The following is an 11183-nucleotide window of genomic DNA, read 5'->3' as shown; positions in this document are numbered from 1 at the left end:
GGGCTGGAGAGGCGCCAGATGCTTGAGCCGAAAAATGTGCATTATTGCCTTAAGCTGCTTAGGGCAGCGGGAGAGGCTGCGCTGGCCCCTCGCGGGAAGCCACAAAGCTGAGTTACGCCCCTGAAATCGCCTTTGCAAGAGCTGCTATTATCTGGAGATTTATTTTCCTTTCCCAGCTTGCTGGTTCCCCTCGTTCCTGATGCAGTGGGTGGCCGAAGGAGAGGGAGGCTGGGCCGGTGCCACCAGGCTGTGCCCCTCCATGGAGTGGCCTGGCTGTGCCATACAGCTGCACGTGGGACAGTCTGGATTGTTCTACCAGGTGGCTGTGAGGAAAGTGCTGGTGCCTTTGGGATGGAGAAGCCTCAATGCCTCTGGTGGAAATGCTGGTGTACTTATGCTGTAGGGGAGTGGGTGCCATCTTGCTGGGGGACTTCCTTGTCCCCAGGGTTTGGCATCCAGGATGGATGTGCTCTGGGTGGAACAGTTCAGAGACACCTCAGTATCTTCAGGGGATGCTCGAGTCTGAATTCAAACTGGCTTTTTTCTTTCCCTTAGAGAATTCCAAAGGATCTATTCTTGCCCATCTTCTTGGTTATTTATCCTTTTCCCCAGGCCATGTTGGTTTCACTACAGAATGGATGATTCTCTTGAGGTTCCACAGATTCCTGCTGTAAAGGGGCTCTTTCCTCCCCCAGCCACACCCAGCGTGAAGGCACTCCTGGAGGATGCTGCCTGGAGGACCACGAGTCTTAGCTCCTCCTCTCCCAGGAGATTCCCAGGAGCCACCAGCAAACAGGATGGCTCCAGTGGCTTGGCAGTCAGCTCCTGCCAAATCTTCTTCTTTCCACAGCTCCCTGTGCCCAGGCTCATTTCATCTCCTCTCCATTTGTCTTGACCCCCTCTCTGTCCCACCAGCTGCTTGGGCACCTTTGCCACAAGAACTGCCCCACCCAGGACACAGCCCCAGCCCATGAGTGGGGTGCTGGAGCTGCATCACAGCTTCTGAAGGTGCTTTTGCAGTGCTTCTACACCCCCCAAAGGCTCCCTGTCCCCTCTGTCCCCCGGGCCCCGGTGGCGCAGAGTGGGTGTCACAGCAGCTGTGCTGTGTCAGCCTCAGGACCTACCTGTGTACTCAGGGAAGCAGATGGTCAGAGGTGACTTCTTGATCTTCTCAGCAAATAGGTCTTTCTTGTTGAGGAAGAGAATGATGGAGGTATCGATGAAGAATTTGTTGTTACAGATGGAGTCGAAGAGCATGAGAGATTCGTGCATGCGGTTCTGCAAAGGGGAGCACAGAGGGAGAGAAGGGAGAGAGGAAGGCAAAGACAGAGTTAGAGGAGAGGAGAACATTTTTGTGAATTGAAACGGTTAGAAAGCAAAAAAAAAATCTCTATAACAAGACAGTGGTAAATTTGAGCTGGTTACAAAGGTGGAAGAAATGGAGTATTGTGCTCCTCTTGGGCTGGAGGCCAGGGCAGGTGGGGGGCTGCAGCTGATCCTCCCCCACAGCCCTGTGGGGCCACTCTAGCAGGGCAGACACTTGAAACCTCAAGGAAGAGTGGAGAAGAAAGTAATTTGCTCCTCCCCTGCATCACCAAAGGAGTAGGGAAGGGGCCCTATCTCTCTTCAGGGACTGGGTGCCCCTGAAGCATCCTTTGGCGAGCCCAAATAAAGGATGGACAGACAGCATCAGCCAGCAGCTTGGGCACACCTGGCATGGAGAGTGGGATGGAAGGGGCTTTGGCCATCCCAGGGTGGCCCTATGGACCTGCCTGGAAGGGTACTTGGCCCTGAGTGGTGTCATTGTAGTGAGACCAGTGCCAAGGTATTGCCCAGAGGCTGGGGCAGGTCCTGTCCCTGGAAAAATCTTCAGCTCAGCTTTGAAAATACCCGTGGTGACTGTGTGGCCCAAGGAGGTAACCTGCATGGTGGTAACCAGTACAGGTGCCTCTGCCAGCCCACTTCCCAGCTCTCCTGAGAGTTCTGGCCTTGCAGGCTGCTCCAGGGAGACTTTAAGCTTGGAAAAGCTTTGGGAGGAGCATAAGAGTAAATTTCTAAAAGCTGTAGTTTTGTTGGGTTTTTTCCTTTATTTTTCATTTACATGTGGACAAAACCCATAAACAGTCATCTTCCCCCTATGTTACCAAAGTTTCTTAAGAAGTGGAGAGCAGAGAGCAGAACAGGAGGAGCTGAGGTGAGGTGAGGTTGTCCTGTGCCCCACTGGGTGCCACAGGGCCCCACAGAGCAGGGTGTTCCCATGCAGGTGCATGCACTCAGTGTGAAGGTGCCACTGGACAGGACAGATCTGGCCCTCCAAGAGCTCCCAGGCATTTTCTCCATCATTAACTTGCTCTTAGAATCACCAGAAGGCCATTCCCTGCTAGTCCACTGACAGCTCTGGGGGACATTTCAGGAAGCCTCTGTGCCCCTTTCCTTGTTTGTACCCAGCTCCTTTCTACTTGAATGTGCAAAGCTCCTGGTGCAAGCCCAGGGCTCGCTGAAGTCTGGAGCTGCTGCCCCTCCCTGTGACCCCTGCTGGGGACTGAGCCCCCCAGATCTGGCTCGACTGCCTCAAGCTCACATGGGGACACAGCTGCTCACAAAAGCCTTGTGGAAATCTCCTGGAAAGGCTCTGCAGTGGGTGGGGAACCCTTCTGCAGCAAAACCCCCCCACAACATCCCCCCACAGCCCCTTTTTTGGAGGCACAGCAAAGGGGGCTCTGGACTCACCAAAATCCGCGAGAACACGTGTGTTTGCTAATGAAATGATGACCCAATTACACATTTTGGAGTTTTCCATGAATGTTTTATTAGTGAGTCATTTTATTAGCTCCACTTCAACGGTAGCTTTTGCATGCAAAATTTAGCAGCTGTCTGATTTCATCTTGAAAGGCTTCGAGATTGCACTGTCGGTTCCTTGACAAAGAGTAGCTGGGGATGCCAGGCAGGCGCTTTCCAAAGCCTTGGGACTTCAATTTGATCCTTATCTTGAAATAAAAAAAGGCTTTATTCATAGGCAAAACAGATATTGCCACCAAAGGATGTGGTTCTTCTTGACTTGTGGTTGTTGCAAAAATTGCTGGGTCTTGAGATTTTCATGGGGAGTATCAGGATGGGCTTTTCTTTGTTCATCTCTGTTGTTGTCCTATACATGTATTTATCTAAATAAAGAAGTGATGGTGTTGGTAGAAGAGCAGCTGAAATAAAGCCTCTGCCCCGGGAAATGGGAATTCCCACTCGGACAAAATAATCCTGATGACTTCAGGGTTCTGAACACCCAGCAGAATCTGAGCAGGATGGTGTTCTGGAGAAAGTTCTAAAAATCCCCAGTATCAATACACAAAGCAAAATCCTTTCCCTCTCAGCCATTTGCTTTTCTCAAAGCTGACCTGTAGTTCTGTCTGATTCATAGGATGGGCCATGTGGGAATTCCTGTCTGAGGATGGGTTCAGCTGAAGCCACATCACTGGAATTTGGTGAAGTCAATAGGAGCAATGGTTCATTTTCCTTTGCTGAGGTTTATCGAAGATTTTCTCTTGGTTTCTTCGAGTTCATTACTTCTATATTATGCCTCAAATAATGGAAGATCTTTAGTTTAAACATAAAAGAACAAACTGGCTCAAGCATTGTTTAAAAGGGAGGGAGGGAGGGATGCTCCACGTTTTGTGCTTCTGCAAGGAGGAGAAGACACCATTTACTGAATTGAACCATCAGTGGGTCTTCTGATTTTATGCTCACACAAAGAGACAGTGGAAAAGCAAAGCTTGTGACTTGTGAAGGATTTGTAACTGATGTGGTGGAGGAAAGGGTGGGGCAGCATGGATCCTCTGCCCTGCTGCTGCCTCTGGTGAGCAAAGGAAAAAAAATCCTGCCAAATACTTACATAAAATGAAGTATCCTTTAGTTATATCTTTTAAGATTCCTTATTTCCAGGTAGATGAGGCTCTGGCAGACAGCTGGTGCTGTGTGTTGTGCAAGTGTTTGTGGAGCAGCCATAATGTTAAATAACAAGTTTGATAAACTGGACGTGCTCAAGGGAGACACAATAAAACCACTCTCACACTAGAAAAGAGCTGGCACTTTATTAACATTTTGTAACTAATAAATACATTACCAACAGCCAATAAATTATTACAATAACTAATGCTCTATTAAACCAATGGACAGTCACTCTTCGTACAAAATTACAGTTAATACAGTTTGGGCCATCAAACATGCAGGAGAAATGATTCAGCGGGAACCAGCTAAAGGAAAATGGTGACGGCCTCCGGTGATCCTCTGGGAATGTGCTGGGGAGCAGGAGCCCAGAGGCAGCAGGGTGATGGTCGCTCTTCCCTTGTCGAGCTGAAGTGGGAAAAAGGATCTGGGGGAACAGGGCTGAGGAGCACAAATTAGGGACTGGGCTAATTAACAGGGCCATGGCTGGTGCTTAAACAATCCTATCTGCTTGCCCAGCACCACCAGGTTGGTCCAGCACTGGAAAAGCTGGTGAGACTCAGGTACTGCTGAAAATGGTGTTTTACCTGCCATGATCTCTTCTCTCCACCTGGAGCAGCAGCCTTAGCTCTGGAGCTGCTTGCCTGCACTACAGTCAGGACTGGGTCCTAATTTCCAGGACACTGGGTGGAAGAGGGCCCGGGGCAGTGAGCATCCAGCCAGCTCCCATCCCTTCTACCTCCTCTCCTGGTCTCTCCTCCCTGTGCCTACTGCACCCAGTGTCCATGAACAGAGCTGCCCTCCTGGGGAATTGGGGCTGTTCCTTGAATCCAGCTCCCTTTCCCTCTGCCTGCAGGGTGCCAGCTGGAAGCTTTGGTCCTCCTCTCACTAAGGCATTAGTGTTTAAGGGCTGCCCTTGCTTGTGTTTGCACACAAATAAAGATCTCACAGGCTGCTTGTTGGGGCATGAGTGGTCCTGTGCAAAGTCCCTTCCCATAGCCACATTCTCACTATAACTATATAGGTCATGTACCTATATCTGTCAGCATCAATTACCTCGTGTCAGTGCTGGAGCTCAGAAATGACACAGTACCCTCCAGTCTCGTAGCCTTGGGGTCTGTTTGCCTGCTCTCTCCTGCAGGGAGGTGGAGGTGAGACCGTGGTCTGCAATTTTGTGCCAGTTGGACCACGTCTCTGCTTTCTCATGTGTGCACTGGGGATGCAAGTGAGTGAGTGATGGGTCTGGGTGCCCAGGGTGATGCTCAGTAACACCATTTCTACTGACCTTGACGTGTCCAGTGTCAGATCACTAATGAGTGCTTTAGTCTCCTTGGAAATGGTGGTGGAGTTTTTGGTGGTAAGCCTGAAGACAAACCATGAAAACACCCAAGCATACTGGAACTAAGCTTCTCTAATTGACTTGACAGATGGTCAGCCTTCTTCCAGGAACTCAGCAACTCTCCCTGGCTCCAGGAGACTTTGTGACCACAAAAGGCTTGGGACATGTCACACAAACTAACAGTGCAGGGTTGGTCCCCTTCCCAGCACTGACTGCAAATCCCCCAGGGGCGATGTCTGCCTTGCTGAGCTGCACAGTGAGGCTGGGCACATGGGGATTTCTGGCAAAAGGACATCTTCTATGTCACATCCTGACCTCTTGGAGACTGCACTCCTGGACTTAGAACAAGGTCTGTTCCCTTGCAGGCAAGCACTGGGCTCATGCCATGATAGATTAAACCCACCAGATATGTTTCAATGTACATTAAAGACCGCCCTCATTAACACTTTCAGCGTCCTATGAAACAAAATCACATCGATAGAGGAGGCACGGCAGGCTCCTCCTGGGGCTGCTGTCCCCTCCATGGAGGGAGAGGCTGGCCGGCCATCCAGGAAAGCTGGCTGAAGGCAAGAAGCTAATTGCGGTACAAAGCTCCTGGGAGATGTAGTTGAAGTGTTTGTGGGCAGGCGGTGGGGCTGTGGCCGTGCAGGGCGGGCAGGGAGCAGGGGCTCAGCAGCAGCCGGCAGCGCCAGATGGCCCCGCCGGGCGCTCCCGCAGCGCTGCTCCGGCCCCGTGCAAACCAGACTGTGAGCGGCTTCTCTGGGCAAGATGAACAACTGCCTTTGGCAGCCTGGCGCTGTATTTCAGCCTGTGCTTTCCCTGGGCATGGCTATTGCTCCTTCTCCCAGCCAGCCCAGCTACTGCACCCTCCGAAGGAGCTCTGCAGCTCAGCCCGGCAGCGCTGCAAGACTTTTCTTGTGTGGCTTTCTCTATTTCATTGAAATTGTTTTTTAAATAAAGAAGCTATTTGCATTTTTGTGGTCTCATGGCTCCACAACCGACCCTCTCATTGACTATGGACCAAGCCAACAGGGAGCTTCCTTCTTTCTTTTTGCTGCTGTCTGAAGCTCATCATGAGTTGCTAATGCTGCTTTCAGTGCTGACACCCCTTGGATGCTTCTGCTGCTGGAACAGTGACCTGAGTCATTAAAAACCTTCTGCATCCCAAAAAAGGATTTTTTTTTTTTTTTTTGCAAATTCCCACATTAGCTTTGAAGTGCAGGAGGGTGTATACATAGCTGTTTCCATTTTGTGCTTTTAAAATCTATCCTCCATGCCCTGGTAGGATTTCTGATGCAGCTGTACCAGTTGCACCATCCCTGCTATGTGGAGACTGCAAATGAAACAGAGCTCTGGATCTCCAAGGGTCTGGATTCAGAGCACAGCAATTGCAAAGCACAAGGGGCTGTTAAGAAAAGGCTTTTGAAAGCAGGCAATGTATTTCAAGGTACTTTTTAGGCAACTGCTGCAAGAATTGCTGGTGTTTAGAAAAAGCATGGGGCAGAAGATTGCCTGCAGAAGGCACATCTGTCAGGAAGGGCTTCAGAGGATGCAGAAGCCAGCAATGAGTAATGATTTGGCATGCGCTCTGCAGACACAAATCTATACACGGCCATCAAGCAGGAGAAATAGTAGTGTTTAACACTGGAAGCATTTCATCTTCCAAAGGCTGCTTCCAGCATTTGTCAGTGAATCCTCTTGACACTCGTGTGAGGGAGGGAATGTCAGCAGCAACAGCTGAGATGAAGCTTTAGACACACAATATGCCAAAGAAAATGAAAGAAGAGGCTCTTTGTGGCAACATTTCCTCTGCTTTTTCTCCCTTTTCTCCCCATGGGGCACCAGCTGTTGATGGTCATCAATGTGCCAGGGATCTGCTGGAGCACCAGAGAGGGCAAAGCTGGGAATGGGTTACCTGAATCCAGCCTGGGGAGCAGTAAAAGTGCACTGAGCCAGCACTGGCCACTTGACTGCATTTGGCAGAGTTTGGAGTTAATTTAAATTGTCTTTACCAAAATATTCCTGTGTGCTTTATGTTGGGAGCTCACAAAGTCTTGGTGTGGTGCTGCCTTCCCTGGGAACAGCTTCTGTTACTTATTTGCTTGGCTGAAACATCATTCACAGCAAGGGGTGGGAACAGAACATCTCCAAAACTCCAGTGCTTCTGATCAAACTCTTTTTACAGAGCTTAATAAAAGACCTGCATCCCTGCCAGCACCAGCCATCATCACTCTGGGTCCTGTGGTTACACAGTTTAGGTACCAAATGTAACCAATGTGTGGTTTTTCTGCCCTGATTTAACACAACCCCCACGTGGATGCTGGATGTTACTGCTGGGGCTCAGACAGATGTGTGGGTGGGCTGTGGCATGAGAGGAGCACAGAGGAGCTCCTGGTTTTGGCCAGCTCTTTGCAGGAGCTGATGTCATTGGAGGCATTTTAAGGCTGAGATGGTGAAGAGAAAGGTGGGTGCTGGCTTGTGCCAGAGCAGGGGAGGCAGGGAGTTGTGTTATTGCTGTTAGTGCCCAGCAGAGCAGCAGCAGGTCCTTGCTGCACAATAGTAAATGCATCATTTAATGCTCTCTAGGGGTTACTGGCAGTTTCCAGCCATGCTGGGCTGTAGCTGGTTGGATGGGTGACAGACACCTCGTTTTCCTCTACAGGCCTTCCCTGCTTGCTCACATCCTGGCTGGGGATTTGTCACAAATGTCCCACAAATACTGCCCTGGCAGAGCACAGCCCCTGATGGGGACCCTCCTTTGGCTTCCAGGTGCCCTTCTCTTCCCATCCTTCCTGCTGTCTCAATCTGCCTCGTCTCCCTTCTGCAGCTTGTCTCCCAAAACATTCCCTAAGCCTCTCCCCTGTCCTCTCCCTGCTGTGCCACCATATGTGTTCCTGTCACTGCCTCCTGCACACTGACTCTCACCTGGCCCCTCCCATTCAGCTGTGCTGCTCTGGGCTGCTCTCACACCATCTCTCAAATGGGCACAGTGAGAAGAGGTATTGTTTGCCCCTCTCAGCCCTGAAGAGACCTCCTGAGACCTGAAAGCCACTCCTGGATCAGGCTCCCAAGAGAGGACAGTTGTACTTCTGGCCAGCCTGCAAAGATTCATGTTTTTCAAGATAATGGACTTTTAAGAGGCAGAGAAGAGGCAGGGATGGATCAACACTGCCCACCTGCCCCCAGGTGAGGTGGGCCCTGATTGGTACCTCAGAGGTGGTTGTCTCACCCAGACAACTAACAAGCTTTTGGGGTGGACTTCTAAGAGTCCCTGCATGTCCCCAGAGGTGACACCCCACCTCTCACATCCCCTTCTGCCTTTGACTCAGCAGCACCCAGAGTTCTTGGTGGTGGCCACACATACCTCAGCCCACCTGCATTTGTCCTGTCTGAGCCCCCAGTTTTGCTGTGCTGGGTGCTACCCTCATCCTTCTCACTTCTCTCCCATGCCCTTCCTTCTTCCTTCCCTTGCACTTTTCCTTCCTACTCCATCACTTGCTGTCCTTTGCCAGTGTTAACCATCCACCTCAATCCTGGTAAAGAGATGCCCTGACTGGAGACACCAGCCCTGCTCAGGCAGGAGGTGACACAGGAAAGCCACTGGCTTGTGCTCAGCCAAGGAGGCTCAGAGCACCAGGTTGTGCTTCTCAAGGGGTTCAGATGCCCAAGGGGCAGTGAAGGGCCACGAGGTTCTTGCACACTTTGCTGCTGCCCAAACACAGGGAGCCTTCCCAAAGCACCTTTCCCATCTCAGGCACTTGATGATCAGACTCTGCCTAAAAGAAGCCAGGGCTAAATATTTTTTGTAGTCCCCAGCATTTCAAGGCTGAAGTTTGGAAAGTGATGCTATGTGTTTGCAGGAGCACCACCTCTGCTGAATCACTAAGGCTGGGAGGTGCTGTGGGAAAGGTCCCCAGGCTGGATTCCTTGTCAGGATGCCACTGAGTGTGGAATCTCCATCAGGACACCATTCCTGGGGCATCTTCACTGCCTACACTCCAGGGGTCCCAGCCCAGTGCCTCCATGGCCTCCATGGAAGTGCCTCAGAAATGGGTTACAGCAACCACTAGGTAAATTTTATCATTAATTTTGAAAAACTTGAGGTAAAACTGCTACCAGTAATGAATGCTTTTAGACAAGGCTTAGTAGGCTTTGTTACTGTGTCCCTGTTACTCAGACACCAGCAGAACTCGATATGGCTGTTTTGCTTGTTCAAATAGCTGTCTGGAGAAAAGGAGAATGTATAAATCCAAGCTATGGTGGCTGCATTCAACACCAAACCCTCCAGCTTTGGGGTCAGAACTGGAGCTGTAAGGTACCCTCAAAATGATCAGGTTGTATTTAGCACTTCCCAAAGGAATAGTGTTTTTAAAAAAAGGCAAATAACCAGGAGAATGAACAATATCCCTTAATTTTCAAGGCAAAATAAAAGTTTTGGTTCCAAACTACACTGTTCCTGACCAGTATTTTAAGGCTTTGATTTTTTTTCTCTCTTTAAAACTGAAGTATTTTTGTCTTTTGGCAGTTGAAATGCACTTCGTGGGAAATGCGTTAGCTCCCTGCACAACACTGTGAATTGGAACGGAGGAGTAGAATGGGGCAGCAAGGGAATGAACCAAAAAATGAACCAAAATAAAATAAAATGGGTCTGGGGAAAGCAGAACTTGCTGCAAAGTTTTCTGGGACAGGAGGAGGGAATTATGTATTTCTTCCTTGTCATCTTCTGAGGAGGAAAAGCCAAGGAAAGGAAGGACCTGTCCGCAGGAGCGGAGGATGCTCCGGGCGGTGCCAGGAGAGGAGGAGGAGGAGGAGGAGGAGGAGGGCCTTCAGTAGAGTCCACACCCCCGCAGGTTGTTGGCGATGATGACGTCCGTGACGGCGTCGAACACGAACTGGATGTTGTTGGTGTCGGTGGCGCAGGTGATGTGAGTGTAGATCTCCTTGTTGGCCGACTTGTTCTTGCTCTCGTACTGGGTCTGGATGTACGCCACCGCCTCCGTGAAAGCGTTGGGGCCTGCAGAGAGCCAGGGGAAAGGAAAAAGGGTGGGTTAAAGCAACCCCATCGCCTGGAGCCTGCAGGGTGCCTGCAAACAGCCCCTGTGGGATGTGGGGAGCTGCTGCAGCCCAGGTGCCCTCTCTCCATCTCGGGGATGGGCACTGCTACCAGCCAGGATTGCTGCCAGGCAGGAGATGCTCCCTGACTGTCAGCTCAGCTGTATTTTTATTCTGAGTTGCTGTTTATAGAGATGAAATAGATGAGGGAGCTGAGTGTTAAACAGGCTATGATGGAAGAAATTCCACATCGTGGTGACAAAAAATAGAAGAAATGCAGTAAGTGCTTGACCTAGGGAAAAGGCTTAGCTTTTTTCCTTTTTTAGATTTTTTTTTATTAAAGCTTCAGTTTTTGATGGAAGAGTTAACATGAATTGAGGACAGTATTGGTAGCTGTGCCCTCCTTTCCCTAAATCATTAAGAGAAAGGGACATGAAAAGATCCAGCCTCTGTTACAGGGCAAAACGGGCTTTTCTCAAAAAAACCCCCCCAAATCCCAACAAAAAGACTGATACACAATGTCCCTGTTTTAAAAGGAATTAGGATTGCAGTACTCTCTGCTACAGCCATGACTAAAATCACACTGTGAGGAGTTTCTTGTTTTGATATATAGAGATATCTGTACCAAACCTGATTAACCCTCAAATTTTATGGTAAAAAAAGCTTAGAAGAAGTCATGCAAAAGAGTAGATCCTTTCTCCTCTGGCCAGCTGTGACCCTGCTCACACACATGTCTCCTTTTGGGTACCTCCTTAAGGCTGATGGAGGCTCTGGCTGGCCTGGAGTGCAGCTCCCAGCATTGCCAGGCACTGCCTGACCCCAAAAAGGCTCCACAACAGTAAAACTGTCACTGCTT

General features: G+C 50.0%; 1 protein-coding gene across 2 annotated transcripts in view; it reads right to left on the bottom strand.

Annotated features, from left to right (window-relative positions):
* The window catches only part of GNAO1 (G protein subunit alpha o1), a 141078-nt gene that overhangs the window by 2600 nt on the left and 127295 nt on the right, over window positions 1-11183 (bottom strand). Inside the window, exon 7 of one of the 2 annotated variants that reach the window (XM_054640748.2) lies at window positions 1125-1278. In XM_054640748.2, the coding sequence (XP_054496723.1) occupies window positions 1125-1278 (154 nt within the window). Of the gene's footprint in view, window positions 1-1124; window positions 1279-4057; window positions 10290-11183 lie in introns of those variants that run through there. The other variant, XM_054640749.2, reaches the window with a different exon arrangement.

This window comes from Agelaius phoeniceus, chromosome 12 (genome assembly GCF_051311805.1).
Source record: "Agelaius phoeniceus isolate bAgePho1 chromosome 12, bAgePho1.hap1, whole genome shotgun sequence".
NCBI lineage: Eukaryota > Metazoa > Chordata > Aves > Passeriformes > Icteridae > Agelaius > Agelaius phoeniceus.
This window is presented reverse-complemented; position numbering and strand designations above follow the sequence as displayed.